Genomic DNA, 16,319 nt, shown 5'->3' on the forward strand with positions numbered 1-16,319 from the left:
CAGGATGTAATAGTCAGAGATTTTGAATAGATTAATGGACGATGCTTGTCATATATATACACATGACATTATATATATATATGTGCATTATATACAAGATTTTATTTTAGTATTTATATGTACTAAGTAAAGCATGTGAGCCCTCTTTTCATCTGTTAAATAAAAAAAGCTCCCAAAAAATATTAGTAACTCAAGCACAGCAATTTTATTTAATGAATTTTAATCATATGCATGTCCAGCAACCCCACCCCTCTATACTCTGTGGTCACAGACAACACTGACATGCAGATGGTGATTTGAATGTGGCCACATTTTGGAGTGATCTTTTGGATGCACAGTTTATGTTTTGGGAACTTAACTGGCAAGTTGATGAATAGATTTAGTCTGCCAGAAAAGTTGTGCCTAACTTCAAAAACAAGTTTCAAAAGTAATGGTTCACAACACTTGATATATGGAAAAGCACTGACATATGTAAAATTACAGAAAACTCTCCAGCCATTACCAGGTTATTTTTGTGCCATCATTTTCCAAAAGAAGGTCACTTCAGGTTTTATAGTAATCAATTTTAATGTTATGACTATGGTTGAAATACTAATGTATATGTCATATTAATGTGAGGATATGTGCAAGAGTTCTGTTGTGAGGATAACTATTTCTCTTTTTCATTCTCAAAAGCAAAGCTGAGTTTCTTAGGCAGTCTGGCAGTGTTGGAGTCTTGGCCTTGTAGATATGTGGATGAATGACTGGCCAGTCCTTCAAAGGTCACTCTCACTGGTCCATTCAGACTGACCTCTCTTGTGCTGTGGGGATCTCTGTGCGCTGACCTGGGGCTCTGACCCACTGTTGGAAGGTGAAGAACACTCGAACAGTTAGTGCACATTAATGTACTGCATAACTCTGAAGGAATTAACAGAATTTGGTAAGGAGCAGGTTTACCTGTTAATGGCCTGGAGAGGCATGCGCCCTGGCTGTCTGCATCATCCCACTGATTAAAGCACAATCACATAGGATGGTCAGCTCCAAGTCATGTAATATTCCTCCAAATAACAATGTGTGAATAATGTAATAAAGACAAAGAATAGCATGATCAAAAATACTAGCATAACAAATGTAAGGTCATGTTAGCTGTTATAATTACCTCCCACTTCTGATCACACTACCTTCTTATATATAATATAATATAATATAATATAATACAATATAATATTTTTTGTTTATTTTCTAAGTGAAAATAAGCTATAACATTTATATGGCTAATTTTAACCATATATATATAGGACCCCTATATTTAAGAGTGTATACTATGACTGGCTAGAATATCAACTGTTTAAATGAACCTGGCTGCCATGTGTTTGCGTGGAGCTGTGTCTCTCTCCCAGACTCTGATGCCGCCGCAGACACGCTTTCCTACTGGCATCAACTGTGAAGTCCTGGTGCAGAGTATGTCTGCTGTAGGCTGTAATGTGCTACGGAAACACAGTCACAGTGTTATGCAGCCATACTTCTCTTAAATAGTCAAACAAGGAGTACAAAATCCAGTGTTAAGGTAATTCTAACACAACCAGTGAGCTGTATCTGCTTTAACCCAGGTATAATGTTCAGACTTCAACCCCTCAAATCCCAGGTTTTTTATTTAGTTATTAATGTTTGAGTAACTATCACTCAGTAATCACTTGGTAACGACTAAAATATTATATGATACAGATACAATTGTTATAAGACTGAGGAATTAAAGTGGTGGCCCACAAACAGGCCTTTAGGGTTAGATATATTCTCATTACACAGTCTGCATAAGAGATATGCTGTATTCTTGTGACACAAAATGTGTTAATATGGTGATAAAGCAGACTTCGATAATGTTTCGTACACATCATTTTTATATATAGTTATACTTTCTGAATTATACATGCACACAGCCCAAACTCTAAAACTCTACATCTCACTGTCATACCTTGTTGTTGAAGTTGCGCAGGTTTGTGGATAAAATCCGTCTTATGCTGTCCATCTCCTCTGGCAATAGTGATCTACTCTGGATTTGATTTTCCTCACTGCCATAAAGAAGTCATAGCAGTTAGGAGCTTATGGAAGTGCTTTATAGAGTTCTTTCATAGTTGCATGCATCTACAATACAGTGCAGTTGTTGGTGACCGCACTTCATTTATTTCATTTCCAATCAGAAAATATTTATTTAACAGAAAATTGCACAGAAGCCCCAACAACTACATATAATATCTTTTTTCAGTGTTTAATGTGTCCTCCTTTTGCTTTTATTACAGCTTCCATTCTTTTTTGGAGACTTGCTTTCAATCACTTCTTAGGAATCTGCACAGATTTTTTTCCATTTCTTCAAAGTTCAGTCTTAGAATCCTAATTACATATTTAGACTCATCAGTCCATAAAACCTTATTCTACATCTCATCTACAGTTTTAGCTTTTTACTGTAAATTTCCAGTTTCCAGTTTTAGAAACTTATTTTCCTCCTTTCCTCTTCTCTCTGCAAGTGTATTATCTTTAATCTTTTCAGAAATATTTCCTAGAAAAAAAAATTATGAAGTACTTAATAGCCATTTTTACTGGAAACTAGATAAATGAAGGATGTTCTCTGACTTTTGCTCAGTACTGTATATCAGTATATTTATTCATCCTCCATGTGTGTTGGAGATTCTCTCACGTTGCAAGCGATCTCTCTCTTTTGCCCTCATCATCCTCTCCCATCTGTTCTCGACGTTCCAGTTCCTGGTAGAGTCGCACAATGCTGGACTTGGGCTGCTTGTCCTCTCGAATCAGGAATCTCTTCAGGTACTTTGTGTTAAAATGTTCAAACCTGGGGATGTCCAGGCAAAAAGCTGTTGCAAAGTAATGCTTTTAGTAAACCCACCTGTACTGTAACAATGTTTTAAAAAAATCCCACATACGTTGCTGCACCTAATAAACTCACATCAGCGCAACACATGCTAAGGTGCCGCTGCCATATCAGTATTACTGGTCCACCACTAATATAATAGTGGTGATCCTATGGGTGTCCCTTTCCATTGATGGATGGTAACTGGATGTCTACAAAGCCACTAAATTTAGGCACAAGATGCATGAACCTAATAAGTTAGCAAACATGTGTATATACCATTATTATGTAAAATTAATCTAAGCTTTTGCGTTGAGTCTTTTGCACACTGTATGACTACTACAAAACTACATCAGCACACACCATTTAAATTTTAGATTCACAAAAAATATTCAACACAATTTGAATAATTTGAGACATATCCCAATATGAAGAGCTGCACTGCCCCCTGCTGGACAGTTTGTACCTATGCAAGGAAACTTGAAGCTTCACCATGATAAACATGGCGATCAGATTAGTATTCTCCTTCAGGACATTATTATGCTCAATTATAGGTCCATCCCTGTTAGCATTTCTCAAACAAATTAAGGGGTACATAAAACATAATACTTGTCTTTCCAGTAATGCTGTCCCCAGTAACCAACAACATCTTCGATCCCTGACAACAGGTGATCCAGGAGCTGTGAAGAGAATGACATATTAGCATTAATAAGGGAAATATATGCTAAGGTTATCCTTTTAGTCAAAGTACAATTCTAATATTTTGGCAAGTGACTTAATGTTTCAAATTACATTTGCAAGCCATGACAGCTTGGGACATCTTTTGAGTTAAAGGCTCTTTTATTGGCAGAGTTTCTCCCCAGCCAGCTATAATGGCAACCTAGATGTTTATTCAAAGCAGATGTTTAAAAAGGACCTTGTGTTTTTATATGTGGAGCTCTTAGAGGCTGATATTATATTCACTATTTATCTGTGCTTGCGGATAAAAATGTAGGAACTGGGCCTATGTCAGCAATTATTTAACCTTCAACCACTGTAGAACCTTTAACATCATTTATCATTTAACATTCAACTTTGAACATACATTTATTTAAGGTCCGAACACGCATTGAATTTTGGTAACCTGATGGATATTTCTTATCTTTTTAAGAGACTGTCAGTCCTCTTTGTTACTAAAATGACAGTTTCTCACAATAAAACTGAATGTCATTGTTGTCTGCATTTGTTTTAAGACATGACATTTGCTGAGATGTCAGCACTGCTTTAATGTAGTGCTGACCAACTTGCCTCCTGGAGATCTACCTTCAGAGTTTTGTTCCAACATGGATCTAATATGCGATCCAGCCAAACAAGGACTTCTGAAGAAGTTAATTAGCTGGAGCAGGCATGGTGGATTCAGTGGCAAACCATGACTATTAGAGCTAGGAACTCACTTCAGGAAGTAAATGTCAAAGCTTGGTCAAAAATTAGGAAAAAGTGCTTCTATGTGATTCTAGTAGTATGTTAAGCTAACTGCGACTCACATGAACATTTTTTGGCTGTTCCAGATTAAATGCAGACATTTAAAGCTTGTAACAGAGATATGAACATATTCTTTGCCTCATATCAGTTCAGTAAAGTGCCCTGGCACAGAGCTGCCACAGTTTTTACAGGCTACTACTTCATACTCACAGTCAGTGACTTATTTAGGAATTCTAGAAGGCCTAAACTGATACTTTTGCCCATCCGTGGTAAATCAAATTGTGATTGGACGATTCCGTCCAATTTCTGCTTTTTTCCGACCATTTATGTTGGTGGTCAATCTGACACATTAGGCCCTCGGTTGAGAAGGCCCTGAGGGTCCACTTCTAGGCAGACTGTGGATGGAACTGGACTCCACAGGAAGGTAGATCTTCAGGATCAGAGTTGATGACCACTGATCTAATTACTCACCCTGCAGTGGATCTCCTCACTCACTGTGGGCAGAACTCTCTTCTTCCTTTTTACATCAAGTAGCTCTACCAGAGGCTTGATGGTCATACCCTGAAGCACACATAATGGAGAGGTATTGATTGATTGATTCAGACGACCATTGAGGCACTTATCTTGCTTGTAGCTAGTAGCCTTTGATGTATATCTTGGACAGCAAGAGATCTTGTGTGCATTGATTAACCTGCACAAACACGGTGAACAGAATGACTACGATGGTGGTGGTGATGAAAAGCCTTTTCTTGGGAAAGTCTTCAATGAGAAAGACCAAAGAAAAACAGATTGCCCCTCTCAGGCCACCATAGGCAATGATGAATTGGTCTCGGAAGGTCACAGCATTGCGGCGAAGTTTGTTGACCACTGCTGTAAGAAGGAGCACACCTGAGGAGTGGAGCAGGGAGAACACAGGCCTAAAGATGATGGAAGAATAGATAAGTAAGGGAATCTGTAATTTAATTAATAATGCATTGAGCTGCATAATCCCAACATTGGGCTTGTAAAGAGTCAGCACATCATTATTGCCTCAGAGGTCTTATAAAGCAGTGTTCTATTTAGAGTTGTATGATTCTGCTTACTTGTAAGTTCAGGCTTCTCATTTTCGAGGAATGTCCAGAGACATTTTATCCACATTCAGTTTAAACCTGGCCTCATAAATATGCATCTACAATGATTCAAACCACCTCCTGAAGTGGTCCTTTTGATTGGATAGCAATCTGTCTCCAATACGCCTTGGTTCCATTTACACCTTTTGACAATCAGATAGCTGTCCGATCAGCATAAGAGGCATTAAGTGTAAATAGGTTCTGTGATACACACTTACCAAGTGCTCTCCAGAGCAGACAAAGGAAGAGTGTAGAGGAGACGAAGGGCCAGCTCCACATGTGGACATCCTGGATTGTGGACACACCCAGGAAGATGAAGATGAGGGTCTCACTCACGCTACTCCACATCTTCAGGAAGTACTTGATGGTAGTGTTGGACTTCTCAGAGACGTTGGCCTCCACATACTGCTTCATAGTTACGGCACAGGTCACAATGCTAAAGGCAAGACAGCACAGATCTCTCAGAGGGTCCTGTTTTATCTTATGCCTGTGTTTTAAGCTTTAACTTCTTTCTTTTAGAAGTATAGTCTTTGAAAACATTTGAGACAGGTTTGTATGGAAATACAGCTAACATATGATATATATATGTATATTATAACATCTGTACATCTGTACACCGGTGGAAAAAGCACAGAGAATCTGTACTTAAGTGAAAGTATGGGTACTGTGTCAGAATCTTACTCAGTGGAGGCAAAAATATGCTTTGGTGAAAGTAAAAATGTATCGACAATTAAACATTTAAAAACATAATTAGTAAACGTTTTAACAAAGACATTTAAATGATCATAAATACTTTTCTTTATTTGGTGTTCTGTTGTGGGGTGACTAATCGGTGGTAATAGTCCTCCGCTGAAGACAAATTGGTGTAGTTGTGGGCGAATGTGATATTTAATTTTTCAATAATATGAATTTGGATGTTTTAATAAAAACTATTCAAATACACAAGAACTCAACTGAAAAAAAACTTCTGGCCTTCATTTTCCTGATGGTCAAAATGAAAATAATTTTTTTCCTTCTTGGAATAATAATTGAGTAATAAGTAAGTTTTCAGATTTATTAATACATATTAATAAAAAAATACAAACCTTCCAAAATAAGACTTAAGTGCAGGAATGTACAAAGAAGTACAAATACTCAAGTATTTTCTGCCCCTGTAAAACCTTAGAAACCTTAATATTAACCTGTGTTACTTCTTCAAATGGCAGCTCAAAATTTCTAAGTGGAGCATTGTGTGCATTACAGAAGTAGATGAAAAGGTGGCAGTACTGCAAAGTATGACTTACAGTGGTTTCCAGCTCCAGTCTTGGAGCTTTTTCCTGTTCCAGCACAGTTGATTCAGTTCAAAGACTTGATCGTTAGTAGAAAAAACACAGGACAGTTAAGTACAGTTGGAGCCTCCAGCATTGAAGCTGGCAAACATTGTTTTAGACTATTGTAAATACTACTTAGCAACACTGCCAGCTTTTGTCTACTTCTGCAATACACGCAATTCTCCAATCAGAAATTCTGAGCTGTAATTTTTTGAGGTGCTGTTGCACTTAGCATTACAGACAGGCCAATATGAAAGTATCCAATGAAGTTCAGAAACACTGGTCTAAAGCTAGATTTCTGCCTTTCCTTTCCAAGTAAATGTTTGAAGGTTCTGAAGAAGAAATTTTGACAGATTTTCTCTTCTTAAAATGAAGGCTAGTCTTGTATCAGCTTGTATGGGCTGTGTTTGTGTATTTTTACTGAGTGCAGATGGCCCATTCACAGTGCAGAGTGTCTTTAAGGGTTTTCCCAGACTTAGGGAAGTGACCAGATTATCATCAATTGACTGAAGAAGAACTTAATGGACTCTTAGCCTACATTGAAATGAGAACTCCACTTTAAGTTCACACAACAAAGAAAGAATTGACAAAAATGTTCATGCAGTAGTTTGACGCAATATGAGGAAGTCAGACATTGGTTAACCATATCCTGAAACAGTCTGAAAAGCTACAGTCTGTGCCATGTTCAGTCACACTTCCTTACCAAAATACCCATAGTCTGTTATTTTGAAATGTTTTTGTATGCCATGAATTCTAGTTTTGGACAACTGCACACATGCATGGAATTGTGTGTGAAGTGATAATACTGAGTAATATTTAGTGACAAATTTATTGAATGTATTTGACATACAATGTACTTTTTCATTTCAGGAATCAAGATATGTACAGGCAAAAAGTTTAATTACTGCTATTAACTAGAAAACATGGTGCTGCTAGCAAAAACAAGCTAAGACAAAAAGCTACAACTAAAACTAAAAAACTGCTTTTTGTTTATATCATGGTGTGAATCCCTGAAGGACTGTGGTTGCTAATCCCCGTTCCATTACAACTATCACTGAAGCCCTACTTTACCTCTAATGTGACTGGTCAGCATGCTCATAACATAGGCTTCCTGTTGCTCTTTTTTCAATGTGGGGCACCCAGAGCACTCAGCAAAAAACAGCCGTGCAGGGCGCAGCTTGGCTGTTAGCTTTGCCGTTAAGAAGTTTAGTCAAATTAGCTAGCAAGCTAACTGCTACCTGTTCAGATTCCATATTTGTGAGTGTTCAAGAGGGTAAATCATTGCCTTTTATAAATGTATGTATGTGTTTATGTGTGTATGTATGAATACAAAGTTTAGGAGCCTGTAGAGATAGTAGAATTGAAGAACAGATGTAAGTAGAATTACCTCATTTTAGTTAGTTTTTCTTAAATGCTGCTTTGTTTTTATAACACATTGCAGGACCTTCTGGAGAACTCCAGTGGACAGAATGAAAGATGTGGAACCTGACACACTGTTCCCCTTGAATGGCTGTATTTTTGGGTCAGAGGTGTAGCTGTACTCACGCCATGATGCCAGAGAAGTGAAGCATTTCTGAGGTGAGGTAGGACAGGTAGCTGTAGAGGAAGACGAAGAGTGGGGCAATGACCTGGGCTCTGGCAGTGAAACGAGTGGTGAGGGCAGCAACCAGCCCAAAGAACAGGCCCACACACAGGCCTCCCAAGCCCACCACCACAAATTGACACCCTCCTGCCAGCACGTCCACACCAGAAACAGAGGGCATGCGTAGGAAGGACTCAAACAGCTTATACAGCACCTGCAGAACAATGGTGGAAGTTCAGACAAACTAGTCCGTTGGAGGTAAAAACATAAGTTTATAAGAACAGTTTATATTGTTCACCCTGATCCACAATTAAAAGCAAAACCCCAGTAGATGTTAAGAGTGGGAAATGAAGTTTCCATTCTTACCACAGTGACTGCATCATTAAGCAGTGATTCTCCAAACACCAGGATGTGAAGCTGCTCATTGACATGGATCTCCTCAAACACTGAGAGCACCGCCACCGGGTCCACAGCAGCAATCAGACTACCAAATAGCAGGAAGTGGAGCAGGCTGACCTCCTCCAGGCCCCAGCCACCAAGCTGGCACAACCCGTACAGCGAAAGCCCAATACCCAGCACATTCCACAGCGTGCCCAGCACAGCATACCACAGGATGGTGCCCAGGTTTTCAAAGAAGAGGCGACCTGGTAGGAAGTAACCAGCATCCAGAACAATAGGTGGGAGCAGATAGAGGAAGAAAGCTTCAGCACTCAGGACAGGTGGTGCAGTGTGGCGGACCCCGTAGATGACTCCTCCAACCAGTAGGCCCACCATAATTAGCAGACAGCTCTCAGGAACCACGGCAGGTATCCGGCCAGACCAGTGGAACCCTGGGAAAAATACCACCATATCTTTAAAACTTTAGCCTTGTTATGGACAGTTCCAGTGTTTTTATTTAAGCAGTCTTGTATTGTGGCATCATTTTCCATTACACTGAAATAGCTTCTTTTGGTTTATTGCCATTAGGAAATGGATATGGATGTTTCGGGAGATACTAAAGTGATTGAGTCAGCCAACAAGTACCATAGAGGCTCATTTTGCCTGTAATGCTTGTGTGCTCAGCTTTGAAAATTGTATTCATTATTCACAACACATGCTTGGTGGTGACTCCTTACCTATTCCACATATCTTAGTTCTTGCTTTAATCATAAGTAGATACCCCTTCAAACTTGGTAAAGTATTCTAAAATAGCATCTCTTTGCTGTCCAGGAACATTTTAAGCATATTATCAGAGAATGCATCCATGATCAAAGGGCACCCAAATGAGTCATAGCATTAGAACTGAGTGAACAAGGCTTGGATTTGAAGGAGAACCAACACATGCTTTTCCGTCTGGTAGTATCTGTTACAAAAGATCTTTCAAATTCTCACCTAGTTTAGCCAATGATGCCAACATGATCCACAGCACAATCTCAAAGGGAGCTTGCACATGGTGGTAGTCCACACTGAAGACTCTGAAAGCTATAGGCACAGTGGAGTGGCCCTCCGCTTCATCCATATAATTTTTGTCCATGCTGTGGTTCCCCAGTGAAGGTGGAGGATCTTGAGTGGACATTAGAGCAGATGAAGGGTCCAGTAGTAGTAGGAGAAGGTGGATGTAAGTCAAAGTCATGGGCATCCAGAGTTTTAGCATGCTACAGCCTGGCCAGGGGAGCAAGGGAGAGCAGGACGGGGCATGCGTGTGTATATGTCTGTCTGGCCGTCCTTCCACGCCCCACCCTCCACCAGCACTGGCTGGATGCACTCAACCACTAATGTGCACAGGAATCCCTGAGCTAGCAGTGGAATCCAACCAGCTGTAAGAGACTTTTAAGGGGGAGCCTCATCAATAAGACCAGGACAGAAAAGACCAGTGTGGATTTAAAGTAATATGACTTGATTTTCAGGCACATTATTCTGCCAGAAAGACTGTTTCACATTTGCTAATCTAAAGGAAAGTAGCAACAGGAAAAGGTAAGCAGATGATGACATTTTCATTATTTGGTGTCATTGGACTATTTTAAGTACAGTACCATAATATAGCAGCAGGTGGCAGACACACGGCTTCTTTTTTGTGGAGTATACATCAAACAACGTTGTCTTTATCTTATGTCATTTGAAAAATCTTGAAACAATAATTTTCCTATTTATTTCCTAATTCATCTTTTTTATGTTGTTTATGTAGCCCCTTAAAATCCCAGGCTTATTACATACTGAGGATTATTAGTCAGCAACTACAGGGGCTTCAATGCAAACTAGCTGAACTATTCTTAGGTTATAGAAGTATGTAATAAAATTCTGACAATTTAAGTGGTTAACTAAAATAATATATTATATGGTCTACTGGATGCTACACTCTCTAAAAAAGGGTTCTTCAGTAAAAACAATGCTTGACATAGTCACAATGGAAGAACCCTCCTGAAGAACCATTTCATTAAAGCATGCACATGGTTCTTTGATTGTTCGTGGTTTTCTCTCTCTCTCTCTCTCTCTCTCTCTATATGTATATATATATATATACATATACACATATATAATATTTTTACTAAATTAGTTAACATTTGTGGACCATGTGTTATGTAAACAAAGTAATTAACAATTCTATTGATTGGTGTTTATGTATTTAGTAACTGGATAATGAACACCTGCATTATGAGTTTAGCTCATTATCAGCATTTAGTAGTATCTTTTCTTGCCTTAAATGATGCTATTAATAGAACTTCTACATTCTATTTAAAAGACACAATTGCAGTGTACATAACTGATAACACTTATAAATATACTTATAAATTCCTCAAATAAATCACCAAGAACACATAATGAACAATGGATAAGGCAGGCTATTGTTTAGTTGAAATTTTATTTAGTTCATACAACCTCTCAGTGAAAATGTACCTTTTTATTATATTATTTGATTAATTGATCTTGCTCTTGTTCAGATTAAGCACAATTCATCATACCACACCAATTAAAAGACATTTTTTTCTGTAATCTTCCATTGTGACATTTGCCCACTTTTACAACGCCACCTGAGTTTTGATTGCATAACTGTGCATCAAAGGAAGTGGAAAAATATTAATAACATGTTTTTCTTCAAAATATATCATATGTAAAGAAAATGCAGTATGATTTTAATTCATTTTGACTTGAATTACTTTGGTATTACAGTTTGTTAATACTATATACATATACTAATATGTTCATAGTTTGTAAGCAGTGAATAATGTCAATTAAGGGAACTTTAATTTAAAATATTACCAAAAAGATAATAAATCAGAGCAAAATGTTGATATGGAGAAACAATTATAAAATTGACAACTGTCCTGTTGTAATTTACTTACAAATTGTATACTGTTTTATTTCTTTCAGTTTAAATGGACTTTTTTGTCATTGAAAGTCTCTGTAGACGCTATTAACTTTAAACATTTTCACAGACAGTCACAGTGCCCAGGCCTTTTGGGCTGTTCTGCATTGGAAATGCGTAGCACTGGAGAGCTGAAGACGGAGCTGGCCCGCTGGCTGTGGTGCCCCTGACTGGTGGTGACATTGTGGGTCATTTGGTTTGGTCTGGCCTCGATGTCCAGGCTTGAGTCCAGGTATGCATGCTGACTGAGCTGAGGCAGGCTGGGCTGGGGAAGGAGCGGAAGCAGGCTGCAACCTGGAGAAGACCCAGGGCACGCCAGCCTCTCCTGCAAGTACTGGCTGTACACTTCTTGGAGCTTTCTATCCAGGTAACCGTTGATCATGGAGTTTGTTGGCGGCTGTCCGTTCAGCATGATGCTGCTGTCCATGACCAGGTAGCCATCATCAGGTACATCGGCCTGCTGGGGAATGAACCGAAGCTGTTTGGGACTGGAGTCATCCACATCTGATGTGTGCCACTCTTGCTGTTTCATAGAGTCAAGGTGAAACTCTTGGCTGTCGGAGAGGCTGCTCAGTTGCAGAGGGTTGGTTTGGCATTTCTTATTCAAGACACTGCTGGGCTCCAGACTTTGACTCAGACTTACACAGGGCTTACAGAGGTACAGGTCAGAGCTGGGCTTAGGAGCCTTGTATCCTGACCGTTTCTCCACATGCTTCACATCTGACAATGCTGGCTTGACAGGCGGTGGTATGTCTGTCAGAGCAAGTTACAAGAGTACGTCATAAAAATGCATTTTTCACCAATGTATTTTTTTTCTTCCTTTTGCAGATACTTTACAGCCTACCTTTCACCTGAGAGAGACTGTGGGAGCCTTGGATGCTGTTTGTAGGGGGAGTGAATGATGCCTTGGTAATATCTGGTGAATGTGTGTCCTCTTGTCTGTACTTTAAAAGATGTATGAAGCTCTCTCCCAGCATGTCCAATCAAACCTTTAGATACAATACAAACCGTTATTCAACAGTAGCAACATCATTAGTATCAATGTTAAAGTGGTAGAAGTCACCCTGGTCCTAAAAGTGTATCCAAGTCCAACAATGAAAGAGCCTTCTCCTAAAAGGACTTAAAAGTAGATATATTTAGTGGCACTGGTTCTCTTTATTTAATTCAAATCCCTTTTATGGATAAACCCCAATGGCTAGCTTTAATTTGTTAAATATGTTACATTTATCAATTATGTAGACTTCACCAATGTGAATTTACCCCCAGGTGTAGCTACATGTTTATGTATAGTGTGTAAAGGGCTATATATTTTTTAAAAAGTAAAACACATAAACAAACAATAAATAATCAAATAAACAGAAAAATTCTCCCTGCTCCATGACAACACAGTATAAAAATAATATACAAAAGCCACTTATAGAAGTTACACAAGTTGTCATACTAATAGTGATGGATTTAAACAAATTACTTAGCAGATTATCTATTGTATTCCAGCATTTAATGAAACAGTTTTGATATTTGGGGTAAAACACATTTATGTAATTTGATGTCTGTTACAATGCCACTTACACAAGTTAACACAACAAGACAGGAGAACAAAATCAGTAGTAGAATGTATTGCATGAATTTTAGTTATTAGAGTGTTTGTGTAAAACTTCAATGCCATGTGAATAAAATATTGTACAAACCTCATTTCCAAGAAATTTTGGAAATGTTAGTAAAAACAGAAAGCAGTGAGTACTAAATTGTGTTTGACTTGTATTAAACTGAAAACTGAACAAAAACATGATACTTGATGTTTTACCTCATGAATTTTATTTTTTTTTTAATATCTTTTTTGGTAAATATGCACTCATTCCAAATTAGATACATGTTCCAAAAAAGTTGGGACAGGAGCATGTTTACCACTTTTATGGACAAACCCCAATGGCTAGCTACATCACCTTTCGTTTTTACAACAATAATGAACATTTGGACCATTAAGACACATATTGATTCAGTTTTGAATGCAGAATTTATTTGCCTTTCCTCTGTTATACAAGTCTTTAGCATAACCATATACAGCCTTTATTATCATGTTTTGTGCTTCAGAATGTGCCACGTTTTCAGTGGGAGACTAAGGGCAGGCCAGTCTTGTACACACACTTTGTAATTACGCAGCATGGTGAAATAAGTATGGACGTCCCTGAAAAAAATGTTGTTTAGAAAGTAACGTATGCTGTTCCAAATGTGATCAATCATTCTAGCAAATTGGCTTAAAGTCGGAGTTCAAAACCCATTTTGGACTTTTTCTATGACCCTATACCTTAATTATGTTCATTTTACTTAAACAAATGATTGAACATTTGTCACTAACAAAACAATCATAATGCTACCAAAACTTCAATCAAATGTTTCGGCAGTGACTCAGCAGAGAACATTTTAGCTAAGTTTTGGCGTTAGCTCAAAATCCAAAAACGCAAAAACACTAGCCAGTACATGACAAGCAAACACAGCTTTGAACAGTTGTACACACATAAAATCATAATATTTTTATTAAAACACAAAGTGTACTTAATTGCAGAAAATATGAGTTTCAGTAGTGACAATGTTAATGTTACAAACTGATTTTCATGCTTTGGGACACTTTTACCTCAAAACAATGGGATCTAACTGCTCATCATGTGGTCATGAGGGACAGAGATGCAGTCTCACTTTCTAAAGTCCTAAAATCCAGGGGTGTGGCTAAAATGAAGCTCCTCCTAGGGACTAAAACTCTTGTTTCAGTAGAGACATGAAAACATGGGACAGGAATTTTTGAATAAGGTTTTTTTTTTTTTATCAAACTTTGACTTCAACCATGATAGACTCTGGCTTTTGAACTTCGTGCCATTACCAATCTGTATGGTCTTTGTCTTCTTTGGCCTGGAGAACACGGCATACATATTTTCCATAAACAGTTTGAAATGTTGACTCATCAGACCACAGTACTCATTTCCACAGTGCATCAGACCATTGCAGATGAGCTTGAGCCCAGAGAAGTCAGTTGCATTAAGGTTAGCATTAGGGTTAGCTTTGTTGAATATGTCTTCATAAATGGTGTATTACAACGGTTTGTAAAATGTATTCCTGAGCCCATACAGTGATGACCAGGACAGAAGCAGGCTGGTTTTTAATGCAGTTCCGTTTGAAGTATTAAAGGTCACAGGCATTCAGTTGTCGATGCCTTTTATGCATAAAGATTTCACTCCGGCACTCTGGATTAGGCCTTTCCTTGATGCTTCTTTAACACCCAAGCATGATTACTTCACCTGTTTAAGATGTTTTGTAAACACTTCACAACATTCCTAGTCTTAAATTGTCCCTGACTCAACTTTGTTGCAACACGTTGCAGGCATCGATTTCAGGATGAGTACAAAACACAATGAAGCAATTAACTTTAAACATTAAATATCACATTATGTACTGTTTTGGTTTAAATACAGGTCAAAGTGGATTTACAATTTCCAGTTATCGTAACAGTTTATTGTGTACATAATCTGTGGCATGCACTGATTTTGGATTTGATCAATGGAAAAACTGAAGAAGTTTCAGGTCCAGTCTCTCAGTAATCTCAAACTAGGAATTATTTACTGGATCAAAACGTAAATAAAGAGGAAACATAACATACAAACCTTCAGTATTTTGCTTTTTCTACAATTATATTTCTGTTGAGTATTTTTATGAGATGATACAATTGAATAGCTTTTCCACCACCCAACCCTGAGATAAGGTTACTCTGAGATGTTATGCATGGATTTCGGAAATACTGTGAAATTTAAAAGGAAGCTTTTGTGCTACAACAAGCAGGTTTAGATGACAATGGTTGCAAAAAAGGCAGGCTGCTTACCAGGATAATGGATTTTATAAGGACGATAAGGATCCCAGCAGTGTAGGTTAATCCACTGTTCAGTTCAGGTCTTCAGTTACCTCTTTCTGACAACCAAGATAAGAGAGGACAACAGCAGATTCTTTCACATAGCTATAAACATCTGCTTTCTAAACTGGAACAGGAACTGATGCTCAGTAACACGAGTGCCAGAGGTCACACTTTGAGCTGAAAATGAAACTGATGTGGTCCAACTTACGAAATGAGCAGATCCCTTATTTTCCAGGGACTTTGTTCTTTTTTAAACAACTTTGCTTTAAAGAAAGTATGACTGTAGTGTATGAGGCTTTGCAACAGTGCAGAAATTACTCATTAATCTTAGAGTAAGGATTCCCCAAAAAAAAAAGTTTTATAATAAGAATGCATTGGAGTTGGAGTTGAGATGCAGTTTTGAAAATGCCGTTTGGCTTGTGGAATGACTGGATTAGCTGTTTTCCCTATTCTAATGCACCTCAACCCTGGGTAATTAACTTATGAGTTGAATCATTTGTATTAGAACATGCAAAATATCAACTATGAAGGGCAGTGGCTCCTCAGAGCTGAGATTTGGCTACTATTCTAGATCACACCACCAAGCTATTTGTAATGCGTTAATCTAGTACTGACATTGCCTAGAACAGAAAGGAAATCTGGCCTAATGGATTAAAAGGAGTCAGTCAGAAGAGGAAAAAATCTGCCCTTTGTATTTAGGGAAATAGAAGTAAATAAGAACTGGATCAGGTAGTGGCCATAAGAGTAAGTTTCTTACAGAGCTCATATTACGGA

At 38.2% G+C, this 16,319-nt stretch overlaps 2 protein-coding genes across 2 annotated transcripts; both read right to left on the bottom strand.

Moving 5' to 3' along the window:
* Nucleotides 1-649: 649 nt before the first annotated feature.
* LOC118806332 (sodium/hydrogen exchanger 2-like) lies at nt 650-9,916 on the bottom strand. The gene is made up of 12 exons (XM_036567744.1): nt 9,676-9,916; nt 8,671-9,134; nt 8,268-8,518; nt 5,631-5,848; nt 4,995-5,191; nt 4,775-4,864; nt 3,452-3,522; nt 2,672-2,824; nt 1,952-2,048; nt 1,338-1,466; nt 937-985; nt 650-840 (listed from the first exon to the last, which is right to left on the bottom strand). Exons 1-12 carry the CDS (start codon nt 9,914-9,916, stop codon nt 650-652), a joined length of 2,151 nt encoding a protein of 716 aa, XP_036423637.1.
* Nucleotides 9,917-11,567: 1,651 nt separating this feature from the next.
* Nucleotides 11,568-16,242, bottom strand: LOC118806471. The gene is made up of 3 exons (XM_036567903.1): nt 15,516-16,242; nt 12,492-12,636; nt 11,568-12,400 (listed from the first exon to the last, which is right to left on the bottom strand). Exons 2-3 carry the CDS (start codon nt 12,622-12,624, stop codon nt 11,712-11,714), a joined length of 822 nt encoding a protein of 273 aa, XP_036423796.1. The 5' UTR covers nt 12,625-12,636; nt 15,516-16,242; the 3' UTR covers nt 11,568-11,711.
* Between the last annotated feature and the right edge of the window lie 77 nt (nt 16,243-16,319).

This window comes from Colossoma macropomum, unplaced genomic scaffold (assembly GCF_904425465.1).
Source record: "Colossoma macropomum unplaced genomic scaffold, Colossoma_macropomum, whole genome shotgun sequence".
NCBI classification, from domain to species: Eukaryota; Metazoa; Chordata; class Actinopteri; order Characiformes; family Serrasalmidae; genus Colossoma; species Colossoma macropomum.